Below are 27,982 nucleotides of genomic sequence, written 5' to 3'. Positions count from 1 at the left end.
AATACTGTATCTTGGCATAAAATCCGTAAAAGAAACTGAAAATACAGTGGACCCCCGCATAACGATTACCTCCGAATGCGACCAATTATGTAAGTGTAATTATGTAAGTGCGTTTGTACGTGTATGTTTGGGGGTCTGAAATGGACTAATCTACTTCACAATATTCCTTATGGGAACAAATTCGGTCAGTACTGGCACCTGAACATACTTCTGGAGTGAAAAAATATCGTTAACCAGGGGTCCACTGTGTATATCATTACGTAATTGAAGTACAGTGGACCCCCGGTTTACAGCAAGTGCTCTTAACCCTTTGACTGTTTACGTCGTATATGTATGTCTTACGCACCACTGTTTCTGACGTATTTATACACGTAAATTCTAGGGGCTTCAAATCAAGCAGCAGAGAGCTGGTAGGCCCACATGTGAGAGAATGGGTCTGTGGTCAGTGTGCACTACATAAAAAAAATCCTGCAGCATACAGTGCATAATGAGAAAAAAAAACTGACCGTTTTTTGGATTAAAACGCTGACTTTGAGGTGCATATTCGTATAGTATTTATCGTTGTATTCTCGTTTTCATGGTCTCATGTGATAAAATGGAAAACATACTACAGAAATAGAGATGATTTTCATTACTTTCATGATGAAGACGACCTTGAAATTGAGCTCAGAGTAGTGGAAATGTTCGATATTTACCAATGTTCAGGATTAAGCAAATTACACCACACGTCCAATACATGTCAACTAGGGAGTCTAATATTCTATCAGTAGTGCACTGATATTAGTTACACCATTTTTACAATAATGCAGTAGTCTGCATAACAGTAAGTTTTGTATTTCTTTGTATGAATAAAAAATCAAAATAGAAAGCAATAGTAATATAAGAGGGGCCTAGAGATGTGACTGATGAACAGAGGATATGTTATTTTAGTGCCAAGAATGTCTACATTGTTTATTCTGGACTCTATTTTGAAATTGGCATCTTTTTTAATTTGCATGAAACTGTCCAAATTGCCAATTTCTTACCACTTTATTGGGTAGTTCAAATTGGTAAATGGGTGGTTTCTTGTACTTAACTGATAGAAAAAATGGAGTTCTAAAGAAATAGCTATGAGTTTGGTCAACTGGGAAAACGGAATTGGCCAAAAACAGGGCTCAAAGTCGGCGAAATTGCCAATGCGTATATGTCACCAAGACCGCTAACTTCGCGGGAGTGTAATTCCGTGAGTTTTCGACCAAATTTCGTACTTCTGGTGTCATTACCATCGGGAAAAGATTCTCTATCATTTCATAAGAAAAATTAATTTTTTTTTTCCAAAACTTTTGCGACATAGAATGACAATTTCAGAAAGGGGCTTGCAACAGTCAAAGGGTTAAAGGAACGGGAGGTACAGAGCTCTATGGACAGATTTGTTGTGCGACAGAGGTCTAGTGGCTCTCAAGCTGGTCCTGGTGGCATCAAAAGAAGAAGGGAAATAACCCCAGAAAAGGACTTGATACCTCAAGTCCTAATGGAAGGGGATTCCCCTTCTAAACAATAATAACTTCCACACTCTCCCTCCTCCCATCCCATCAATCATCACCAGATCTTCAATAAAGGTAAGTGTCATGTATTCTATTCTTAGTAGAGTATTAATTGTGCATGTCTTCTTAAGTTTGTGTGTATTAAAATTAACATTTCATGTGGTAAAATTTTTTTTTTTCAGACTTTTGGGTGTCTTGCACGGATTAATTTGATTTCCATTATTTCTTATGGGGAAAATTAATTCGCCTTACGATAATTTCGGCTCACAATGAGCTCTCAGGAACGGATTAATATCATAAGGCGGGGGTCCACTGTACTTCGGTTTTCGACCATTTCGGATTTAGGCCAACCTTCTGAAATGGATTAATTACAAAAACCGGGGGTCTACTGTAACAGGAAATATGCAAAGAACATCCAAAAGTCGAGTAAAAATAAAGTGTTTGCAAAAAGATGAATGTGCTGATCTAAAGACATATCTGATGCTCAGGAAACTTTTATATGAACAACTTTCTTGTAGAGAAATAAAAGACAAAATTAAATAAAATTAAGAGCAGTACGAATGCTTTTCTCACATGTAAATATTAAGTGTCAATAAATGCATAAATATAACTAAGCATACAGATATAAAGCAACATTTATGTACCCCCCAACGCACCCCTCCCATCTTGAGGGGGTGAGAACACGTCCTCCGAAGACATAAATAATCCGCTTCTCAACGTCCATCACCATCTGGTGGTCAAAGATAAGTCGTGGACCTCCCAAAGCTGCTGTGTCTTCAGTAACTTGAGTCCATTTGTTATTCTCAATGTCATACATGTAGAAGTCACTCTGAGGATTGAAAAAAACAACAGATTGCAGAGTAAACCAGATAATATCCAATACCAAAGAAAAATACCATAATACCAAACAAAAAATTAATAAAATCCTCTACTCACTTCCTCCAACCATTCCTGGGACAGCCCCCTATTCCTTCTACTTTCTTCCCCGTATTTATACACCCTCTTTGTCATTCTTTCTGTTTTCAAACCACCTAAACAACCCCTCCTGAGCCCACTCAATTATATCCTTTGTAACACCACACCACCTTTTAATTTTTATGCTTTCATACAAAATAAACATAATTACAGTATGAAAATAAAATAAATGAATTCACAAATTGTTATAAATTATTTATCAAATTAATTATTCTAATAAGCAAAAATTAATACATACTGTACAGCAATATATTAATTTTTTATTTTTATTTTTTTTTTTTAACAAGTCAGCCGTCTCCCACCGAGGCAGGGTGACCCAAAAAGAAAGAAAATCCCCAAAAAGAAAATACTTTCATCATCATTCAACACTTTCACCTCACTCACACATAATCACTGTTTTTGCAGAGGTGCTCAGAACACAACAGCTTAGAAGCATATACGCATAAAGGTACACAACATATCCCTCCAAACTGCCAATATCCCAAACCCCTCCTTTAGAGTGCAGGCATTGTACTTCCCATTTCCAGGACTCAAGTCTGGCTATATAAAAATAAATTAATAAATCATTTTTTAATTATTATACTGAAGTATTCGCTATATTTTGTTATGCTATACCATACTGTGCATACTTACTTTAAGGTTTTCTGGGAGACGTAGGGCAGAATCTAAATAACGACCAAGTGTAAAGATCTGCCGCCGATCAGAATCCAGGCACATCTTGTGACAGGAACGAGCACTAGGACCACCCTATATAAATATGCTTCGTGAGAATTGCTGTAGGTATAAACAGAAGAAAAAAAAGAAAAAAAAAATTACAAATTCATAATATAGCTTTATGGCCTCTTCAATAAGCAATATACTTTATCTAATCTTGATAACTGCTTTTACAGCCTTCATCTCTAGCAACCTTCCCTTGGCTTATAGTCTAGAAGTTACAATACTATCGCTGAAATGATTCGCAACTAATTCACAAACTGGAGATGAATCTAGATGATGTTTTGGACCATTCTGAACTTAATAATGGTCCAAGATGGATTTGAATGTTATCTAATTTCATCTCCAGTTTGTGGATTAGTTACAAATTTTTTTTCATTGATGTAGTGGTAACATGATGTTTCCTTAACTACTCAACACCAACTATCTTCATGTCTTCAGGTGTAACAGAGATTCTGCAGCACCACTCAAAATATTTGCTGAGGAACTATTTATAATAGTCCTAATATTAAGTGCAATATTTATAGTCTTAATTTTCACCGAGTTTAGTTGACTTGTCTAGCAATGCACTTACTGTGCACTGTTTTGTGTGAAACCTTACGAGCTTGTGTAAAAAGTTAAAAGGATATAAAGAAATACTATGCAACAAAATAGCTTTCAAAGCTAAGAAATATTAACCCTTTCAGGGTCGACAGGCCCTCTCAGAAAATTGTTCTCAGGGTCGCCCAAATTTCAAAAAAAAAAAAAAATTATTTTTGCTTATGAAAAGATAGAGAATCATTTCCCGATCATAATGACACCAAAAGTTTGAAATTTGATGGAAAACTTACGGAATTGTGCTCTCACGAAGTTAGCGGCCTCGACGATGTTTACACATCGGTGATTTTGCCCACTTTGAGCCCTATTTTCGGCCAATTCCACTGTACTAGTCGACAAAAATCATGAATATTTCGCTAGAACTCCATTTGTTCTATCAAATGAGTGCAAGAAACCACCCATTTATCAATTTCAACTATCCAATACAGTGATCAGAATTTAGCAATTTTGCCAATTTCACACAAATTTCAAAAGATGTCAATTTCCAAATAGGGTCCAGAATAAACAAGAAAGACATTCCTGGCACTAAAATGACATTTCCTCTGTTCATTAGTCACATCCCAACGCCCCTCTTACATTCGTTTGCTTTCCACTTTGAATTTTTATTCTCACAAAAAATATTAACTGTTATGCAGACTGCATTAGTGTAAAAAATGGTATAAATAATATTGGCGCACTTGTGAAAGAATATTAGACTCACCAGCTGACGTGTATTGGACGCTTAGCACGTTTTGTTTACTTTTGAACTTCGGTAAAAATCTAACATTTCTGCTACTTTGAGCTCAATTTCAAGGTACTTTTCATTGTCAAATCAGTCAAAATCATCTCAATTTCTGTAATATGTCTTCCATTCTATAGAATGAGACCAGGAAAACTAGAATATGTACAACAATGAATACCATACGAAAATACAGTGCAAAGCCGCTGTTTTAATCCAAAAACATGGTCAAAGTTTTTTTTCTCATTACACACTGTGTGCTGCAGGATTTTTTTTATACTGCGCACACTGACCACATAGACCCATTCTTTCATATGTAGGCCTACCAGCTTTCTCTCACTAGATTTGAGGGCGCTAGAATTTAGGCGTACTAGTACGTCAAAAACCCTGGTGCGTAAGCCGTATTAGTACGGCCAAAACCCTGAAAGGGTTAATTACAAAGAAGGATTAAAAACTGATGATATCTCATGTTGAATGACAGGAGTAAAAGGAGACATAATAACTAAATAAGATTCTAAAACTATACAAAAAAACAAAAGAAAGCTTAGTATCACCAACTATAAGCAGGAACGAAAAGAGGTTCCCCAAAGGGTATCACAAAATTTCCTTACAAATAGTGTGTTTAGCACTATAGTGCTAACCACTGAGCATGGGACACTGCAAACATAGCTCTGCTCCTGTAACTATTAACAGGTAACCACATAATTCTTGTAATTAAAAAAAATGTCTATTTAAACTGTCATTCATACCTCAGCATTAGTGTCTCTGGTAATGCAAGTCCACTCTTGGGATGGTATGTGATAAGACCATAAATCACTTAGGTCTTGCATTCCATCCCATCCACCAAATAAGTATATAGTCTGAAAACAAGAAGGTAATCTTGAACTACAATTTCTAAATAAGAGAAATTTCAGTGCTGCCACAGTACTGCTAATGTATGATAATTGTTTACAAACTACAATACTATTTTCTTACAAAAGAAAGCTGAAGCAGCAAAAATGCTTCACACTAATGAAAAGGTGTACCTGTAACTGAAGTACTGTATAGAGGAAGATAACATATTTCATACAATATAATAAATAAAACTTTAAACTATTGGAAATTTGTAATAATGTTGGTAGAATTACTGACAATATGTAAAGTAAAAGGACACAAGTGCAACTAATGTGACATTTTTATTGTGGAAACGTTTCGCTCTTCAGGCTTGACAAAGCTTCTGGAGAGCGAAACATTGCCACAATAAAAAATGTCACATTAGTTGCACTTGTATCCTTTTACTTTACATATTGGAAATTTGTTTATTTATTTTTTAACACGGCCATTTCCCACAGAGGCAGGGTGACCCAAAAAGAAAGAAAAAACCCAAAAGAAAGAAAAAACCCAAAAGAAAGAAAATTTTTTCATCATCATTCAACACTTTCACCATCATTCATACATAATCACTGTCTTTGCAGAGGCACTCAGATACTTCCCATTTCCAGGACTCAAGTCTGGCTAATCAGTTTCCCTGAATCTCCTCACAAAATATTACCCCACTCACACTCGTCAGGTCCCCAAAACCATTTTTCACTCCTATCTAGCAAGCTCATGCACGCTTGCTGGAAGTCCAAGCCCCTCACCCATAAAACCTCCTTTACCCCCTCCCTCCTACCTTTTCAGGGATGACCCCTACCCTGCCTTCCTTCCCCAACAGATTTATACACTCTCCAAGTCATTCTACATCGTTCCATTCTATCTAAATGACCAAACCACCTCAACAACCCCTCTTCAGCCCTCTGACTAATACTTTTATTAACTCCACACCTCCTCCTAATTTCCACACTACGAATTCTCTGCACAATATTTACACCACACACTGCACATAGACATGACATCTCCATTGCCTTCAGCAAACTCCTCACTGCAGCATTTACAACCCATGCTTCACACCCATATAAGAGTGTTGGTACCACTATACTCTTGTACATTCCCTTCTTTGCCTCCATGGATAATGTTCTTTGTCTCCACAGATACCTCAATGCAGCACTCACTCTTTTTCCTTCATCAATTCTATGATTTACCTCAGTCTTCATAAACCCATCTGCTGACAAGTCAACTCCCAAATATCTGAAAACATTCATTTCTTCCATAATCCCTCCCTCCAATGTGATATCCAATTTTTCTTTATCTAAATTGTTTGATGCCCTCATCACCTTACTCTTATCTATGTTCACTTTCAACTTTCTATCTTTACACACACTCCCAAACTCACCCACTAACCTTTGTAACTTTTCTTTAGAATCTCCCAAAAGCACAGTATAATCAGCAAAAATTAACTGTATCAACTCCCATTTTGTAGTTGATTCCCCATTGATTCTCCCGAACACCCTAGCATTTACTTCTTTTACAACCCCATCTATAAATACTGTATATTAAACAATCATGGTGACATTGCACATCCCTGTCTAAGACCCACTTTTACCGGAAAGTAATCTTCCTCTCTCCTACACGCCCTAACCTGAGCCTCCCTATCCTCATAAAAACTCTTTACAGCATTTAGTAATTTGCTACCTATTCCATACACTTGCAACATCTGCCACATTGTTCCTTAATCCAATCTATCCTATCCATAAATGCAATGAAAACTTCCCTACCTTCATCTAAATACTGTTCACATATATGTTTCAATGTAAACACTTGATCTACACATCCCCTACCCACTCTAAAGCCTCCTTGCTCATCTGCAATCCTACTCTCTGTCTTACATCTAATTCTTTCAATAATAACCCTACGGTACACTTTACTTGGTATACTCAGTTAACATCTTTCAACAAACCGACCATATCCCACAGAAGCAGGGTGGTCCAAAAATAAAAACAAAAGTTTCTCTTTTTAACTTTAGTAATGCATACAGGAGAAGGGGTTACTAACCCCTTGGCTTTTGGCATTTTAGTTGCCTCTTACGACACGCATGGCTTACGGAGGAAGAATTCTGTTCCATTTCCCCATGGGGAACTCAGTAAACTTATTCCCCTACAATTTTTACAATCTCTTTTGTCCTCTTTCCCTTTATATAAAGGAACTATGCATGCTCTCTGCCAGTCAATAGGTATCTTCCTCTCTTTCATACGTTTATTAAACAAAAACACCAACCACTCCAACATTATATCCCCCTATGCTTTTAACATTTTTGTCATGATCCCATCAGTCCCAGCTGCTTTACCCCCTTTCATTCTACGTAATGCCTCACACACCTCCCCCACACTCATCTAGTATACTCAGTAAACTTATTCACCCATAATTTTTACAATCTCTTATATTCCCCTTCCCTGTATATAAAGGAATCATACATGCTCTCTGAAGGTACATAGGGATTAGTAGAGAGCATGGAAATTTATATTGTTATATAAATGCTGTACATGAAAATGCAGGACAAGAACCAGGAGAGAGAACAAACTGTCTTGTAAAAGAAATGTTATAATTTAATTTCTAAACTGTTCAAATTAAAAGTTAATTTTGTACCTGTGTATTGGTGTCGATACACATTTGGTGGCCTCCTCTCATACCTGGCCGTTGACGACTACTGGCAGAGCCTCCAGGAGAAGGAATGATTGGGGTCCATTGAGGTTTGTACTCCTGCTGACTAATATATTGTTGAAACAGCCCTTCTGTATGAAAATAAAATTTATAGTTTACTTATAATGCAAAATTAGTCAAAATACATTGGAAATATTGTCAAATATGAATTATTTTTTTATTAACACATTGGTCGTTTCCCACTGAGGCAGGGCGACCTGAAAAAAAAAATGCTTTCATCATCATCCGCTTCATCATTGTCTTGCCAGAGGCATGCTGACAATACAGTTCAAAAACTGCAACATATCTCCATCCCTCCTTCCGAGAGCAAACACTGTATTTCACACCTCCAGGACTCAAGTCCGGCTAACCAGTTTCCCTGAATCCCTTCATAAATATTACTTTGTTAACACTCCAACAGCATGTCAAGTCATTAAAACCATTTACCTACACTTGCTCCTAACACACTCATGCAAAGGTACTGGAAGTCTAAGCCCCTTGCACACAAACCCTTTATCCCCTTCCCTCCAACTTTTCCTAGGATGACCCCTACATCATCTTCCTTACAATACAGATTTACATGCCCTCCACGTCATTCTATTTCATTCCATCTTCTCTAAATGTCCGAACCACCTCAACAACCCCTCCTCAATCCTGTGGATAATACTTACATAATAATAACAATTGTTTTTTTTTAACAAGTCGGCCATCTCCCACCAAGGCAGGGTGACCCAAAAAGAAAGAAAATCCCCAAAAAGAAAATACTTTCATCATCATTCAACACTTTCACCTCACTCACACATAATCACTGTTTTTGCAGAGGTGCTCAGAACACAACAGTCTAGAAGCATATACACGTATAAAGATACACAACATATCCCTCCAAACTGCTAATATCCCGAACCCCTCCTTTAGAGTGCAGGCACTGTACTTACCATTTCCAAAACTCAAGTCTGGCTATATAAAAATAACTGGTTTCCCTGAGTCCCTTCACTAAATATTACCCTGCTCACACTCCAACAGATTGTCAGGTCCCAAATACCATTCGTCTCCATTCACTCCTATCGAACACGCTCACGCACGCCTGCTGGAAGTCCAAGCCCCTCACCCACAAAACCTCCATTACCCCTTCCTTCCAACCTTTTCGAGGATGACCCCTACCCCGCCTTCCTTTCCCTACAAATTTAAACACTCTCCATGTCATTCTACTTTGATCCATTCTCTCTAAATGACCAAACCACCTCAACAACCCCTCTTCAGCCCTCTGACTAATACTTTTATTAATTCCACATCTTCTCCTAATTTCCACACAACGAATTTTCTGCATAATATTTACACCACACAATGCCCTCAGACAGGATATCTCCACTGCCTCCAACCGCCTCCTCGCTGCTGCATTCACAACCCAAGCTTCAAACCCATATAAGAATGTTGGTACTACTATACTTTCATACATTCCCTTCTTTGCCTCCATAGATAACATTTTTTGTCTCCACATATACCTCAATGCACCACTCACCTTTTTTCCCTCATCAATTCTATGATTAAACTCATCCTTCATAAATCCATACGCTGACACATCAACTCCCAAGTATCTGAAAACATTCACTTCTTCTATACTACTTCTCCCCAATTTGATATCCAATTTTACTTTATCCAAATCATTTGATACCCTCATCACCTTACTCTTTTCTATGTTCTCTTTCAACTTTCTACCTTTACACACACTCCCAAACTTGTCCACTAACCTTTGCAATTTTTCTTTAGAATCTCCCATAAGCACAGTATCATCAGCAAAAAGCAACTGTGTCAATTCCCATTCTGTATTTGATTCCCCACCATAAATTAATCCCACCCCTCTCCCAAACACCCTAGCATTTACTTCTTTTACAACCCCATCTATAAATATATTAAACAACCATGGTGACATTACACATCCCTGTCTAATATCTACTTTTACCGGGAAGTAGTCTCCCTCTCTCCTACACACCCTAACCTGAGCCTCACTATTCTCATAAAAACTCTTTACAGCATTTACTAACTTACCACCTATTCCATATACGTACTTGCAACAGCTGCCACATTGCTCCTCTATCCACTCTATCATATGCCTTTTCTAAACCCATAAATGCAATAAAAACTTCCCTACCTTTATCTAAATACCGTTCACATATACGCTTCATAAATCTGGAGTATCTAAGAGAGTTAGAGCAATGGAAGGGGTAGCAGTAATATTGAAGGATCAGTTATGGAAGGAGAAAAGAGAATATGAATGTGTAAATTCAAGAATATTGTGGATTAAAGTAAAGGTTGGATGCGAAAAGTGGGTCAAAATAAGCGTGTATGCACCTGGAGAAGAGAGGAATGTAGAGGAGAGAGAGATTTTGGGAGATGTTAAGTGAATGTATAGGAGCCTTTGAACCAAGTGAGAGAGTAATTGTGGTAGGGGACCTGAATGCTAAAGTAGGAGAAACTTTTAGAGAGGGTGTGGTAGGTAAGTTTGGGGTGCCAGGTGTAAATGATAATGGGAGCCCTTTGATTGAACTTTGAATAGAAAGGGGTTTAGTTATAGGTAATACATATTTTAAGAAAAAGAGGATAAATAAGTATACAAGATATGATGTAGGGCAAAATGATAGTAGTTTGTTGGATTATGTATTGGTAGATAAAAGACTGTTGAGTAGACTTCAGGATGTACATGTTTATAGAGGGGCCACAGATATATCAGATCACTTTCTAGTTGTAGCTACACTGAGAGTAAAAGGTAGATGGGATACAAGGAGAATAGAAGCATCAGGGAAGAGAGAGGTGAAGGTTTATAAACTAAAAGAGGAGGCAGTTAGGGTAAGATATAAACAGCTATTGGAGGATAGATGGGCTAATGAAATATAGGCAATGGGGTCGAAGAGGTATGGGGTAGGTTTAAAAATGTAGTGTTAGAGTGTTCAGCAGAAGTTTGTGGTTACAGGAAAGTGGGTGTGGGAGGGAAGAGGAGCAACTGGTGGAATGATGATGTAAAGAGAGTAGTAAGGGAGAAAAAGTTAGCATATGAGAAGTTTTTACAAAGTAGAAGTGATGCAAGGAGGGAAGAGTATATGGAGAAAAAGAAAGAGGTTAAGAGAGTGGTGAAGCAATGTAAAAAGAGAGCAAATGAGAGAGTGGGTGAAATGTTATCAACAAATTTTGTTGAAAATAAGAAAAAGTTTTGGAGTGAGATTAACAAGTTAAGGAAGCCTAGAGAACAAATGGATTTGTCAGTTAAAAATAGGAGAGGAGAGTTATTAAATGGAGAGTTAGAGGTATTGGGAAGATGGAGGGAATATTTTGAGGAATTGTTAAATGTTGATGAAGATAGGGAAGCTGTGATTTCGTGTATAGAGCAAGGAGGAATAACATCTTGTAGGAGTGAGGAAGAGCCAATTGTGAGTGTGGGGGAAGTTCGTGAGGCAGTAGGTAAAATGAAAGGGGGTAAGGTAGCTGGGATTGATGGCATAAAGATAGAAATGTTAAAAACAGGTGGGGATATAGTTTTGGAGTGGTTGGTGCTATTATTTAATAAATGTATGGAAGAGGGTAAGGTACCTAGGGATTGGCAGAGAGCATGCATAGTTCCTTTGTATAAAGGCAAAGGCGACAAAAGAGAGTGCAAAAATTAGAGGGGGATAAGTCTGTTGAGTATACCTGGTAAAGTATATGGTAGAGTTATTATTGAAAGAATTAAGAGTAAGACGGAGAATGGGATAGCAGATGAACAAGGAGGCTTTAGGAAAGGTAGGGGGTGTGTGGACCAGGTGTTTACAGTGAAACATATAAGTGAACAGTATTTAGACAAGGCTAAAGAGATCTTTGTGGCATTTATGGATTTGGAAAAGGCGTATGACAGGGTGGATAGAGAGGCAATGTGGCAGATGTTGCAGGTGTATGGTGTAGGAGGTAGGTTACTGAAAGCAGTGAAGAGTTTTTACGAGGATAGTGAGGCTCAAGTTAGAGTATGTAGGAAAGAGGGAAATTATTTCCCAGTAAAAGTAGGCCTTAGACAAGGATGTGTGATGTCACCGTGGTTGTTTAATATATTTATAGATGGGGTTGTAAGAGAAGTAAATGCGAGGGGTCTTGGCAAGAGGTGTGGAGTTAAAAGATAAAGAATCACACATAAAGTGGGAGTTGTCACAGCTGCTATTTGCTGATGACACTGTGCTCTTGGGAGATTCTGAAGAGAAGTTGCAGAGATTGGTGGATGAATTTGGTAGAGTGTGCAAAAGAAGAAAATTAAAAGTGAATATAGGAAAGAGCAAGGTAATGAGGATAACAAAAATATTAGGTGATGAAAGATTGGATATCAGATTGGAGGGAGAGAGTATGGAGGAGGTGAATGTATTCAGATATTTGGGAGTGGACGTGTCAGCGGATGGGTCTATGAAAGATGAGGTGAATCATAGAATTGATGAGGGGAAAAGGATGAGTGGTGCACTTAGGAGTCTGTGGAGACAAAGAACTTTGTCCTTGGAGGCAAAGAGGGGAATGTGTGAGAGTATAGTTTTACCAATGCTCTTACATGGGTGTGAAGCATGGGTGATGAATGTTGCAGCAAGGAGAAGGCTGGAGGCAGTGGAGATGTCATGTCTGAGGGCAATGTGTGGTGTGAATATAATGCAGAGAACTCGTAGTTTGGAAGTTAGGAGGAGGTGCGGGATTACCAAAACTGTTGTCCAGAGTGCTGAGGAAGGGTTGTTGAGGTGGTTCAGACATGTAGAGAGAATAGAGCGAAGCAGAGTGACTTCAAGAGTGTATCAGTCTGTAGTGGAAGGAAGGCAGGGTAGGGGTCGGCCTAGGAAAGGTTGGAGGGAGGGGGTAAAGGAGGTTTTGTGTGCGAGGGGCTTGTACTTCCAGCAGGCATGCGTGAGCGTGTTTGATAGGAGTGAATGGAGACAAATGGTTTTTAATACTTGACGTGCTGTTGGAGTGTGAGCAAAGTAACATTTATGAAGGGGTTCAGGGAAACCGGCAGGCCGAACTTGAGTCCTGGAGATGGGAAGTACAGTGCCTGCACTCTGAAGGAGGGGTGTTAATGTTGCAGTTTAAAAACTGTAGTGTAAAGCACCCTTCTGGCAAGACAGTGATGGAGTGAATGATGGTGAAAGTTTTTCTTTTTCGGGCCACCCTGCCTTGGTGGGAATCGGCCAGTGTGATAATAAAAATAAATAAAAATACCTGTTCTTATTCACTCCTAAAAGATGGTATACCTCCATGGCCAGTGCATGAAATTACCGCCTACCTTTCTTTGTCGACATTTAAAAGTTCAAGATATTCTCGTCATCTACCCAAAACCTCCATCTCCCCTTCTCCTAACTCCCCTACTCTGTTTTTAACTGACAAATCCATTCGTTCCCTAGGCTTTCTTAACTTGTTTAACTCACTCCAAAATTTTTTCTTATTTTCATTAAAATTTCTTGACAGTGCCTCTCCCACTCTATCATCTGCTCTCCTTTTGCACTCTCTCACCACTCTCTTCACCTTTCTTTTACTCTCCATATACTCTACTCTTCTTATAACACTTCTGCTTTGTAAAAACATCTCATAAGCTAACTTTTTCTCTTTTATCGACTTGTATGACAGCCAATAAACTTATACTTAACACTGACAAAACCTACTAAATTATGTTTGGTAGCAGAGCAGGTGTTATGTAACTTAACATTAAGATCGGTAACACTCTAATTGCCAGACATAATGAGGGCAAATTCCTAGGCCTATACCTTGACAAGAACCTGAATTTCAGCACCCATATCCAACACATAAAGAAGTATCCAAAACGGTTGGGATCCTCTCCAAGATACGATACTACGTGCCGCAAAATGCCCTTCTCACACTACACCATTCACTCTTTTATCCATACCTCATCTATTCTATTTTTGCTTGGGGATCAACTGCAGCAACACACCTAAAGCCAATAATAACCCAACAAAAAGCTGCAGTAAAAATAATTACTAAATCCCATCCCTGGCAACACACCCCTCCACTCTTCATAGATCTAAACTTACTCCCTGTTCAGAACACCCACACTTACTACTGTGCAATCTACATCTACAGGACCTTAAATTCCAATATTAACCTTGACCTAAAATGCTTTCTTGATAGTTGTGACAGGACCCAGAGGCATAACACCAGACATAAACATCTCTATGACATTCCCCATGTCCGACTAAACTTTTACAAAAATTCAATGTATGTCAAAGGCCCTAAAGTCTGGAACACCCTACCTGAAAACTCTAGAACTGCAGACACATTCATCACCTTCAAAAATACCTTTAGAAAACATCTTATCTCCCTGATACACCCCATCAACTAACTACAGTACATGAAAACCACCTGGTGGTTCACATTTACACTCACTCACTCACCCACTTGACTATAAACACAGAAATACGAATCTTAATCTTAAAATAATGAATCCAAACCCCAGTCAAATTTTTGCCTGTGTATTTAATAGAGAAACTATGTACTGTCCCAAAAACAAAAAGCATTCACATTGCTAAACCACAAACTATAATTTGTCACTTACCCAAAATTTCCCAACTCACTCCAAAAATTTTGAAATTAATATAGAGTTAAGAATTAATCTAAGTCTCCCCGGGAAATGCCTGGGCCATGCTAGGTGTCCTAGGGGCCCCCCTCTGAAATTTAAAGTATTTTATAACATGTAAACCACAAATATCCAAAATCTGTAAACCCTGCATTTTTAATCCTTACAGAGACTAAATTTTGTTTTGATTGATTCCACCAATTTTTTCATCTTCCTCCTGAAACCCCCCACCCAAAAACCACAAACTTCGGGCCCCACATTTTACTGCTTTTTTAAAAACTATTCTAACCCTTTCTTTAAACCCCCCCTCAAAAATTACTTGCACCAGCCTCCCCTTTCTGCCAATAGTTGCTTATATTCACCCGAACTTCCTCCTTTAGTTTATACATTTTCACCCCCCCTTTTATTTTGTTGTTCCCATTTTCCTTTTCCCATCTACCCCTTTACTCTAACTGTAGCTACAACCAAATAATGATCCAATATATCAGTTGCCCCTCTATAAACGTGTACATCCGGGAGCCTACCCATAAACCCTTTTTATCCACCAATACAAATCTAACAAACTTCTTTCATTAGGGTTATATCATACCTTGTATATTTATTTACCCTTTCTTTCATAAAATATGTATTACTTATTATGAGTTTTTAAGGCCCCCATTTTTTTTCCCCTTGGCACAAAAAATTTTAAATTTCCACCAATTCCTCCACAACTTTTTTTGCCCATTTTTAGCATTAAAACCCCAACCACCATTACTTCCCATGTTGTCAAAACTCCCCATGCACTCACTCAACTTTTCCCAAAAATTTCTCTACACTTTCTTCACGGGGCATTTTCCCATTATAACCCATTTCTCACACCCAAACCCTTTAGTTTACTCCAATAACCCTTTTTAAATTTAAATAATTTATGCCCTTTTCTTTTCCTGCCATAACTTATCCTTCAACATCATTGCTATTTTCCTTTAGCTCTAAATTTATTTAAAACCCCCTGACCTAACCCCCATTTATTCCTCTCCATTGAAATTTCCCCCACCGGGTCCCGGGGTGGTCTGGTGGCTAAAACCCCGCCACACACGGGGGGCCCCCGGGTTCACCCCGGGGGGGGGAAAATTTTTGACACGTTTCCCTTCCACCTGTTGTCCTGTTCACCTAGCAGCAAATAGGTACCCTTTTTAGTCGACTGGTGTTGGGGGACCTGGGGGGCAAGATTAAGGACCCCAATGGAAAAAAAGTTAGACAGTCCTCGATGACGATTTACTTTTCTTGGGATCCTGGGCTAACCCTCCGGGGGGTTTAAAAACCGAACAAATCTTTTTCTTTTTTTATCTTATCTCACCCCCTTTGCTTTGTTTCCCCTTAAACCCGGGGAACCAGCCTTTTTTCTTTCAAACATCCCAATCATCTCTTTCTTTTCATTTGGCACAACATCCACGCAATCTTAGATTCCCACTTTGGGAAATTTTTTTTTATTCTTTTTTTGTAATTATTACAGGAAAAGAGGATAGCCCATTGTTCCCGGGATTTTTCTTGACTTTTACAAACCATGGCCCTTTCAGAGGAAAAAATTCTTATTCCACTTTCCCCCTGGGGTACAAAAGGAAAAGGGAAAAACCAAGAACTATTAAGATAAAATCAAAGAAAACCATATGAGTGTGTATAAAAAACATATACATGTATGTGTTGGGGATCTAATGTTAAAATAGTAGTAGTAGTAGTAGTGAGGGGGGGGAGGAGGGGGGGAGGGGGGGGAGGAGGGAAAAGGGGGGAAAGGGGAGGGAGGGGAGGGGGGGGGAGGAGGGGGGGGGGAGGAGGGGAGGGGGGGGAGGGGAGGGGAGGGGAGGAGGAGGAGGGAGGGGGGGGGAGGGAGGGGAGGGGGGGGAGGGGGGGGGAGGGGAGGGGGGAGGAGGGGAGGGGGGGGGGAGGGGGGGAGGAGGAGGAGGGGGTGGGGGGAGGAGGAGGAGGAGGGGGAGGAGGGAGGAGGGAGGGGAGGGAGGGGGGGGAGGAGGAGGGGGAGGGGAGGGGGGAGGGAGGAGGGAAAAAAGAGGAGGGGGAGAGGGGGGAGGGAGGAGGGGAGGGGAGGAGGGGGGGGGGGAGGGGGGAGGGGGGGAGGAGGAGGGGAGGGAGGGGAGGGGGGGAAGGGGGAGGGGGGGGAGGGGGGGGGGAGGGGGGAAGGGGGGGGATGGAGGGGGGAGGAGGAGGGGAGGGAGGGGAGGGGAGGGGAGGGGAGGGGGGGAGGGGGGGGAGGGGGGGGGAGGGGAGGAGGAGGAAAAGGGGGAGGAGAAAGAGGAGGGAAAAAGGAAAAGAAAAAGGGGGAGGGGAAAGGAGAAGAAGAATGAGATGGAGGAGAAGAAGAAGAATGAGATGGAGGAGAAAGAGAAGGAGAAGAATGAGATGGAGGAGAAGAATGAGATGGAGAAGAAGAAAAAGAAGAAGAAGAAAAAGAAGAAGAAGAAGAAGAAGAAGAAGAAGAAGAAGAAGAAGAAGAAGAAGAAGAAAAAAGAAGGGAAAAAAGGAGAAGAAGAAGAAGAAGAAGAAGAAGAAGAAGAAAAAAAAGAAAAGGAGAAAAAAGAAGGGGGGAAGAAGGGGAAAAAGGAGGAGGAGGAGGAGGGGGGGAGGAGGGGGAGGAGGAGGAGGAGGAGGAGGAGGAGGAGAAGGGGGAGAAGGAGAAGAAGAAGAAGAAGAAGAAGAAGAAGAAGAAGAAAGAAGAAGAAGAAGAAGAAGAAGAAGAAGAAGAAGAAGAAGAAGAAGGAGAAGAAGGGGGAAGGAGAAGGAGAAAAAGGGGATAGATCTGTCATTTCAGCAGAGTTCAACATAGGGGGGAAAGGGGGGCCTTTACTGTTATGTAAAAGGGCCCAAATATTGTCAAAATACCACATTTGGGATCCACTGGGGACAGCTGAAACAAGTTTTTATGCCACAAGATGGGCAGAAAGCAAATTTCACTCTGGCTAAAATTCCCTAAAAACATCACCCATCTGAGATCATATATACCCAGGATGACTCGAGTAGGGAAAACAAAAATTCGTTTTGAAAAAATGATGTCAACGAGATAGCCCCAAAAGGTTGATCAAATAAAATGTTGGCCCCACAGAGGGCCCTCCAACTTCATCCTGTTCCCTACTTGTATGTCTCATAACAATAAAAATTATTTCAATTGAGCTGATGCAGGTAACAGCTCTTAGCTTGTCAATAAAGTTAAGAATCCTTAACCTGTAAATAGCTCGTCAATAAAACTAGGGATCCTTAACCTTGTCAAACCCTGTGTTAAAAAAAAAAAGAGAATCATAATAATAATAAGTTCCCTTAAAGCTCGCTTTGTTTTTGCTGGTACACAAACATGTCTGTCTCTCTGTCTATCTGTCTGTCTATTAAGCTCCCTGTCTATCTGTCTATCCGTCTAGCTCTCTGTCTCAGAGAGAGCCACAAGACTGCGTCATCAAGTTTACTCATATCTTCAAGCAGAGTATAGCACTTTGTCTGGATTTTTTGGGTTATCCTAGGTAATTTACCCTATGTATACTTGTATTTATGTGTACCTTTGAGACAGAGATAGACAGAAACATTGAGATAGACACAGACAGATAGGTAGAGACAGACAGACACAGATACAGTGTAAAGAGAAAGTCAGAGATAGACACAGACAAACAAACGGAGCCAGGTTGCCAGCAGCCCGCAAGCCACGCAGTTGGCCAGCCAGGTGGCCAGCCAGCCAATCAGAAAGTCAGCCAGCCTGCTGAACAAGTATTATGTTCCAGAATTGTTTCTCTTTACTTAGGGCATAGGTTATAAGACATTCTGAATGGGTGTTGCACAAATGTTGCACAAGTTATTATCGAGTTTTTTTTTATATTTCCTTCACCACTTATGACCACATCCACCTCAAAGCCACTAAACTCAGGGTCAACATCACTTTCCTCTTAAAATGGGAGAGTTAATACTACATGATATAAGTGAATCCCAGATGTTTGCCATGCTGTTTGCTCTAGCTGGCACTCATTTGAACTGGTGCTCCCACAAGGTACTAAGTGGTCCCATATTTTTTTAATACAGTGCACACTGAGTGTTATGACCCATTCTATGCTGACAAGGCATTCCAGGCCAATCGTGCCATATTTGAAGGCAGGAAAAATAAAACGTTTATATACATTCGGGGCACTAGCAGTGAGAATGTATATATATGTTCAGACCGTTTACAGGTTACGTACAATGTACTACCATACTCTATTCATATAATAATAAATCCTAAAAACTAAAAAAATTCTATATCACTGCTTTAAAATAATTGAAAAAATTTACAAATTACAGTACTTAAGACTGTAATTAATGATGCATAAGTAGGGTTTATGTTTTAATTCCTTTAAATGATGCAGTACATACCCTGGGCTGCCTGGCTAATAAGTTCTTCACATGCATCGAAGTCTCCATTTTCCACAAGCAGTTTATGAAGCTGTGTCAACCGAGGATCTTCTAAAGTTACCCGAGTTCGTTTTTCTAGGGATTCAAATGCCTCAGTGTAGTTGTGTTGGCGGAAGTGCTTCAGACACAGCCGAATAGCTTCTCGTTCTCGGTACTAAAAAGAAGGGAGAGTTTCAGTCCCTATGTGAGGGTTATTTGCGTATTGTTCCAGGCACAGCATTGTGCCTTTTTTATTCTCAACATTTCAACAACTGCAAGGATGTGTGGTTAGCATGCTATAAAACAGCACTGAAGTATTTTATCTAAGCAACTGAAGGGGTTTATTAAAAAGCAGGAGTGACTGAGGTTTAGTCTATTCATCATAATGGTGGGAATGGGGGAGGCCTAGGAAAAAATAATAAGAGATAAATCAAATGAGATGTGAGGTTAACCTTCAAGAAAAATATTTATAACCAGGTTAAAGTATGGACAGAAGTTACACTGACCAGTTTAAATGTGTGAGAAGAAAGAAACAAAGATAGTAGTAGGAAAGAATATAATGAAGAAATTAAATTTAAAACCTGGGAAACTTACTGTTGTATACCAGTTGATACACTTCTGTACCACAGCCCAATCATCACAACCACGGAGACCTACATGCCAGATGCTAAAGTTGAATGTTGAACCCCAAGACTGAAAAATAAGGAATGCAATTTTTGATATTATGGTAACAGCATATATAATATACAACCTTTTGAATAAACTCACTGCTACTGATTCTAAATTATGTCCTTGGTAAGAAAGCAAGGTACCAAAAAACACAATTTTGAAAGCCTCTATTAAAACATACACCACCTACACTACTTACATACATAGAAATAATATAATTAATTGCTACAAGTAATATACTGTATTCTTATAAGAATCAGAATTTCAAAACACTTATATAAAATCTTACAACTATTATACAGTATAGATCTTTTAAATCTTTTTAAATCGACAAAGAAAGGGAAGCGGTAATTTCATGCACTGGCCAGGGAGGTATACCATCTTTTAGGAGTGAAGAAGAACAGGATGTGAGTGTGGGGGAGGTGCGTGAGGCATCATGTAGAATGAAAGGGGGTAAAGCAGCTGGAACTAATGGGATCATGAGAGAAATATTAAAAGCAGGAGGGGATATAGTGATGGAGTGGTTGGTATTTTTGTTTAATAAATGTATGAACGAGGGGAAGGTACCTAGGGATTGGCGGAGAGCATGTATAGTCCCTTTATATAAAGGGAAGGGGGACAAAAGAGATTGTAAAAATTATAGAGGAATAAGTTTACTGAGTATACCAGGAAAAGTGTACGGTAGGGTTATAATTGAAAGAATTAGAGGTAAGACAGAATGTAGTATTGCGGATGAGCAAGGAGGTTTCAGAGTGGGTAGGAGATGTGTATATCAAGTGTTTACATTGAAGCATATATGTGAACAGTATTTAGATAAAAGTAGGGAAGTTTTTATGCATTTATGGATTTAGAAAAGGCATATGATAGAGTGGATAGGGGAGTAATGTGGCAGATGTTGCAAGTATATGGAATAGGTGGTAAGTTACTAAATGCTGTGAAGAGTTTTTATGAGGATAGTGAGGCTCAGGTTAGGGTGTGTAGAAGAGAGGGAGACTACTTCCCGGTAAAAGTAGATCTTAGACAGGGATGTGTAATGTCACCATGGTTGTTTAATATATTTATAGATGGGGTTGTAAAAGAAGTAAATGCTAGGGTGTTCGGGAGAGGGGTGGGATTAAATTATGGTGATGAAAGATTGGATATCAGATTAGATGATGAAAGATTGGATATCAGATTGGAGGGAGAGAGTATGGAGGAGGTGAATGTATTCAGATATTTGGGAGTGGACATGTCAGCGGATGGATCTATGAAAGATGAGGTGAATCATAGAATTGATGAGGGAAAAAGGGTGAGCGGTACACTTAGGAGTCTGTGGAGACAAAGAACTTTGTCCTTGGAGGCAAAGAGGGGAATGTATGAGAGTATAGTTTTACCAACGCTCTTACATGGGTGTGAAGCATGGGTGATGAATGTTGCAGCGAGGAGAAGGCTGGAGGCAGTGGAGATGTCATGTCTGAGGGCAATGTGTGGTGTGAATATAATGCAGAGAATTCGTAGTTTGGAAGTTAGGAGGAGGTGCGGGATTGCCAAAACTGTTGTCCAGAGGGCTGAGGAAGGGTTGTTGAGGTGGTTCGGACATGTAGAGAGAATGGAGCGAAACAGAATGAATTCAAGAGTGTATCAGTCTGTAGCGGAAGGAAGGCGGGGTAGGGGTCAGCCTAGGAAAGGTTGGTGGGAGGGGGGTAAAGGTGGTTTTGTGTGCGAGGGGCTTGGACTTCCAGCTGGCATGTTTGATAGGAGTGAATGGAGACAAATGGTTTTTAATACTTGACGTGCAGTTGGAGTGTGAGCAAAGTAACATTTATGAAGGGGTTCAGGGAAACCGGCAGGCCGGACTTGAGTCCTGGAGATGGGAAGTACAGTGCCTGCACTCTGAAGGAGGGGTGTTAATGTTGCAGTTTAAAAACTGTAGTGTAAAGCACCCTTCTGGCAAGACAGTGATGGAGTGAATGATGGTGAAAGTTTTTCTTTTTCGGGCCACCCTGCCTTGGTGGGAATTGGCCAGTGTGTTAATAATAATAATAATAAAAAAAATACAAAATGGGATCTGACAGTTGCTTTTTGCTGATGATACTGTGCTTATGGGGGATTCTAAAGAAAAATTGCAAAGGTTAGTGGATGAGTTTGGGAATGTGTGTAAAGGTAGAAAGTTGAAAGTGAACATAGAAAATAGTAAGGTGATGAGAGTATCAAATGATTTAGATAAAGAAAAATTGGATATCAAATTGGGGAGGAGGAGTATGGAAGAAGTGAATGTTTTCAGATACTTGGGAGTTGACGTGTCGGTGGATGGATTTATGAAGGATGAGGTTAATCATAGAATTGATGAGGGAAAAAAGGTGAGTGGTGCATTGAGGTATATGTGGAGTCATAAAACGTTATCAATGGAGGCAAAGAAGGGAATGTATGAAAGTATAGTAGTACCAACACTCTTATATGGGTGTGAAGCTTGGGTGGTAAATGCAGTAGCGAGGAGACGGTTGGAGGCAGTGGAGATGTCCTGTTTAAGGGCAATGTGTGGTGTAAATATTATGCAGAAAATTCGGAGTGTGGAAATTAGGAAAAGGTGTGGAGTTAATAAAAGTATTAGTCAGAGGGCAGAAGAGGGGTTGTTGAGGTGGTTTGGTCATTTAGAGAGAATGGATCAAAGTAGAATGACATGGAAAGCATATAAATCTATAGGGGAAGGAAGGAGGGGTAGGGGTCGTCCTCGAAAGGGTTGGAGAGAGGGGGTAAAGGAGGTTTTGTGGGCGAGGGGCTTGGACTTCCAGCAAGCGTGCATGAGCGTGTTAGATAGGAGTGAATGGAGACGAATGGTACTTGGGACCTGACGATCTGTTGGAGTGTGAGCAGGGTAATATTTAGTGAAGGGATTCAGGGAAACCGGTTATTTTCATATAGTCGGACTTGAGTCCTGGAAATGGGAAGTACAATGCCTGCACTTTAAAGGAGGGGTTTGGGATATTGGCAGTTTGGAGAGATATGTTGTGTATCTTGATACGTATATGCTTCTAAACTGTTGTATTCTGAGCACCTCTGCAAAAACAGTGATAATGTGTGAGTGTGGTGAAAGCGTTGAATGATAATGAAAGTATTTTCTTTTTGGGGATTTTCTTTCTTTTTTGGGTCACCCTGCCTTGGTGGGAGACGGCCGACTTGTTGAAAAAAAAAAAAATATATATATATACACATACATACATACATACATATAGTGGAGCCTCAAATATCGAACTCCTCCCAACTCGACCAATTATGTAAGTGTATTTTTGTAAGTGCTTTTATAAGTGTATTTTTGAGGGTCTGAAATGAGTTAATCTAATTTACATTATTCCTGATGGGAATAAATTCATTTGGTAACGGCACTCGAACAGCCGTCTGGAACGAAGAAAGTTCGATATTTGACGTTCCACTGTATATATATTTTTTAACATGTCGGCCATTTTCCACCTAGGTAAGGTGACCCAAAAGAAAGAAAAACCCAAAAAGAAATAAAAAACTTTCATTATCTTTCAGCACTTTCACCATCACTCATACATAATCACTGTCTTTGCAGAGGCGCCCAGATACGACAGTTTAGATAGTCAGTCCAAACTGCCAATATCCCAAACTCCTCTTTTAAAGTGCAGGCATTGTACCTCCCATTTCCAGGACTCAAATCTGGCTAACTGGTTCCCCTGAACCCCTGAACCCCTTCACAAAATATTACCCTGCTCACACGTATATTTAACCAGCCAAATTTGTGTGACTAATATGCATTCATTAAGACTGATTGTGATACAGATGTAATATGGTACAGTACTAAGCTCATGAGGGCTCTAATAAAACCAAGCCACTTAAAGAAATGGGAGCTGCAACAATGAATCTTGTACAAGTTAAATAACTCTTAAGGATGTTTCAACTAATGAGGCTACAGGGAGAAAATTATTTTTTTTTTATTATCACACTGGCCGATTCCCACCAAGGCAGGGTGGCCTGAAAAAGAAAAACTTTCACCATCATTCACTCCACCACTGTCTTGCCAGAAGGGTGCTTTACACTACAGTTTTTAAACTGCAACATTAACACCCCTCCTTAAGATGAAAAAAGTATTTTAGAAGACAATAACTTACTTGAAGTGGTACAATCTTCACAAATCGGACGGGAAACTGGTGCCCTGAGACGGTATGTTTTAATAGGAATGTCTCAGGAACTGTGTCATTTTTTAAACCACTGTAAAGGGATAATACACTGATTAAATTGTAATCATTTATAATAATTTTTTTAACATGTCGGCTGTTTCCCACCAAGGCAGGATGACCCCCCCCCCCCCCCCAAAAAAAAAAAAAAAAAAAATCATCATCATTCAACACTTTCACCATCATTCATACATAAATCACTGTCTTTGCAGAGGCACCCAGATATGACAGTTTACATGTCATTCCAAACAGCCAATATCCCAAACCCCTCCTTTAAAATGAAGGCATTGTACTTCTCATCTCCAGGACTCAAGTCTGGCTAACTGCTTTCCCTAAATCCCATAACAAAATATCACCCTGCTCATACTCCAACAGTTTGTCATGTCACAAAAACTATTTGTCTCCATTCACTCCTATCTAACACACTCACGCACGCTTGCTGGAAGTCCAAGCCGCCTGTCCACAAAATCTCCTTTACCCCTTCCCTCCAACCTTACCTAGGACAACTCCTAGCCCACCTTCCTTCCACTACAAATTTGTATGCTCTCCAAGTCATTCTACTTTGTTCTATCCTCTCTAAATGACCAAACCACCTCAACAACCCCTCTGACTAATACTTTTAGTAATTCTACACCTCCTCCTAATTTCCACACTATGAATTCTCTGTATATTATTTACACCACACACTGCCCTTAGACACAACATCACTGCCTCCTGCCTCCTCCTTGCTGCAGCATTTACAACCCATGTTTCACATCCATGTAAGTGTTGGTACCACTATACTCTCGTACATTCCCTTCTTTGCCTCCATGGATAACATTTTTTGTCTCCACAGATATCTCAAAGCACCACTCACCTTTTTTCCCTCATCAATTCTATGCTTAACCTCGACCTTCATAAACCCATCTGCTGACAAGTCGACTCTCAAATATCTGAACACATTCACTTCTTCCATACCCCCTCCCTCCAATGTGGTATCATTTGATACCATCATCACCCTCTTATCTATGTTCACTTTCAACTTTCTTCTCTATTTATTTATTTACAGTGGTACCTTGAGTTTCAAACAGCTCCCAACCCGAACAATTATGTAAGTTTATTTTTGTAAGTGCTTTTGTAAGTGCATTTTTGGGGGTCTGAAATGGACATCTAATTTACATTATTCCTTGTGGGAAAAAATTTGTTCGGTATCGGCACTCGAACAACCTTCTGGAACGAACTAATTTCATAACTCGAGGTACCACTGTATATCCTATTACAGCATCTGTGTATTTATGCAATACAATTAATTAACCGTTAAACTGTGGGAGGTCAAGCACTGTTAATTACTCTGTGTGGGGTAATTTTGAGGAAAAAAAAAAGTTTGAAAGAACAAATTTTTCTAAGTAGAACTACAAAAAGAAAAATGAAATTATAAGAAAACTAATAGTTTTATAATGTTGCAAAAAAAATTATCACTAGGTAGCAACAGTGACATGTGTACAGCAGTACTAATGTTCTATAATTTATTTATGCCAAATTTTGATTTATCAACTGTTTTATGTTTTCAATGCCTAACATTATGTACACTAGTTCTTTATGATATTATATGATTCCTTATGATATTAAATGTTTTTTAGTACTCATGAGCATGTGGCACGAGCATTAGTGTTGCAAAGAAAAGATACATCTATATGAGATAGTAATACACTTTGGCATAGTGTCTTTATGAGCTAATTCTATGATTTTGTTCTATTCTATCTTCTATCTCTCACAAATCCAATTGCAGCTACAAACAAAAAATCATAGACTCAGCTCTTAGAGACAACACCAAACTATATTTTACAAAAAACAATGGAAGCCCAATGTTGCTGTAAAATTCAGCCTTAAGAAGAACATACCAACACCCAACTTATACCAGAATGCCAATCCTGGATTTGGAATAACTTTAGTACAGTGAAGCACTGCAGTGGGTTCAGTGTATAAAATTGCAATATTCAATACAGTACAATATAAGAAAAAATATTGGTCACCTTCATATGGGCTGCTTGTGCCAAATTAAACACTGAAGACAAGACACCAAGCACATAACTCTTCTGTAACTACAAAGAGGTAGGTAGCTAATCACATTTCCATTCATTTTTATGTTGGATTAACGAGCATCCACTGTATAGTATAAACATTTACTTCTTTTTATTTTTCAACATGCTAGTCATCTCCTGCCAAGGCAGGGCGACCCAAAAAAGAAAAAAAAATTTCGCCATCATTCACATAATCACTGTCTTTGTAGAGGTGCACAGATACGAAAGTTCAGTTCAATAAATAAATATGGTATTATTAATTTTTGGGAGTTGTCACAGCTGCTCTTTGCTGATGACACTGTGCTCTTGGGAGATTCTGAAGAGAAGTTGCAGAGATTGGTGGATGAATTTGGTAGGGTGTGCAAAAGAAGAAAATTAAAGGTGAATACAGGAAAGAGTAAGGTTATGAGGATAACAAAAAGATTAGGTGATGAAAGATTGAATATCAGATTGGAGGGAGAGAGTATGGAGGAGGTGAACGTATTCAGATATTTGGGAGTGGACGTGTCAGCAGATGGGTCTATGAAAGATGAGGTGAATCATAGAATTGATGAGGGAAAAAGAGTGAGTGGTGCACTTAGGAGTCTGTGGAGACAAAGAACTTTGTCCTTGGAGGCAAAGAGGGGAATGTATGAGAGTATAGTTTTACCAACGCTCTTATATGGGTGTGAAGCGTGGGTGATGAATGTTGCAGCGAGGAGAAGGCTGGAGGCAGTGGAGATGTCATGTCTGAGGGCAATGTGTGGTGTGAATATAATGCAGAGAATTCGTAGTTTGGAAGTTAGGAGGAGGTGCGGGATTACCAAAACTGTTGTCCAGAGGGCTGAGGAAGGGTTGTTGAGGTGGTTCGGACATGTAGAGAGAATGGAGCGAAACAGAATGACTTCAAGAGTGTATCAGTCTGTAGTGGAAGGAAGGCGGGGTAGGGGTCGGCCTAGGAAGGGTTGGAGGGAGGGGGTAAAGGAGGTTTTGTGTGCGAGGGGCTTGGACTTCCAGCAGGCATGCGTGAGCGTGTTTGATAGGAGTGAATGGAGACAAATGGTTTTTAATACTTGACGTGCTGTTGGAGTGTGAGCAAAGTAACATTTATGAAGGGATTCAGGGAAACCGGCAGGCCGGACTTGAGTCCTGGAGATGGGAAGTACAGTGCCTGCACTCTGAAGGAGGGGTGTTAATGTTGCAGTTTAAAAACTGTAGTGTAAAGCACCCTTCTGGCAAGACAGTGATGGAGTGAATGATGGTGAAAGTTTTTCTTTTTCGGGCCACCCTGCCTTGGTGGGAATCGGCCGGTGTGATAATAAAAAAAAAAAAAAAAAAAGTATATGTTTCATCTCTCCTGGAGTTTACCTGGAGAGAGTTCTGGGGGTCAACGCCCCCACGGTCCGGTCTGTGAGCAGGCCTCCTGGTGGATCAGAGCCTGATCAACCAGGCTGTTACTGCTGGCTGCACGCAATCCAATGTACGAGCCACAGCCCGGCTGGTCAGGTACCTAAGTTATAGTAGTCCCCCGCTTTTCGTAGTTCCCGGCAATCATAAAATTTGCCAACCATAGGGGTATTTTCGTATAAACATGGACTTGCTTTTCATAGGTTGACTCACGAGTCGTAGTTCGTCCGGGACGAGTACCCACTGCGTGAGCCGGGGCGGCAGCCAGTCTGGCATTGTTTACCAGTGAGCGAAGGTCCCCTCACGTGCTCCAGCGAAATATTTCATATTCCATTTATTTTAGTGCTTGCAAGCACTAAATAAGCTACCATGGCTCCAAAGAAAGCTCCTAGTGCCAAGCCTGTGGTAAAGAAGGTGAGAAATACGATTGAATTTAAGAAAACCATCATTGAACAACATGAAAGTGGTACAAGTGTGGCCGAACTGTCCAGGATGTATAAGAAACCCTACACAACCTTATGTTCCATAGTGGCCAAGAAAAAGGAAATAAAGGATGCTGTTGTTTCAAAGGGAGTAACTATGCTGACAAAAATGAGATCACCAGTACTGGAAGAGGTTGAGAAGTTATTATTGGT

At 39.9% G+C, this 27,982-nt stretch overlaps 1 protein-coding gene across 4 annotated transcripts in view; it reads right to left on the bottom strand.

The window, feature by feature from the left end:
* muskelin (muskelin 1) overlaps positions 1-27,982 on the bottom strand; it is a 122,288-nt gene that overhangs the window by 77,452 nt on the left and 16,854 nt on the right. For 3 of the 4 annotated variants that reach the window (XM_053773090.2, XM_053773089.2, XM_070083237.1), the window contains exons 4-10: positions 23,836-23,935; positions 19,652-19,750; positions 19,040-19,232; positions 8,029-8,174; positions 5,277-5,387; positions 3,132-3,245; positions 2,168-2,352 (exon numbers count right to left, since the gene is read on the bottom strand). In XM_053773090.2, the coding sequence (XP_053629065.2) occupies positions 2,168-2,352; positions 3,132-3,245; positions 5,277-5,387; positions 8,029-8,174; positions 19,040-19,232; positions 19,652-19,750; positions 23,836-23,935 (948 nt within the window). The remainder of the gene's footprint in view (positions 1-2,167; positions 2,353-3,131; positions 3,246-5,276; positions 5,388-8,028; positions 8,175-19,039; positions 19,233-19,651; positions 19,751-23,835; positions 23,936-27,982) is intronic. The other variant, XM_053773091.2, reaches the window with a different exon arrangement.

This window comes from Cherax quadricarinatus, chromosome 9 (assembly GCF_038502225.1).
Source record: "Cherax quadricarinatus isolate ZL_2023a chromosome 9, ASM3850222v1, whole genome shotgun sequence".
NCBI classification, from domain to species: Eukaryota; Metazoa; Arthropoda; class Malacostraca; order Decapoda; family Parastacidae; genus Cherax; species Cherax quadricarinatus.
This window is presented reverse-complemented; position numbering and strand designations above follow the sequence as displayed.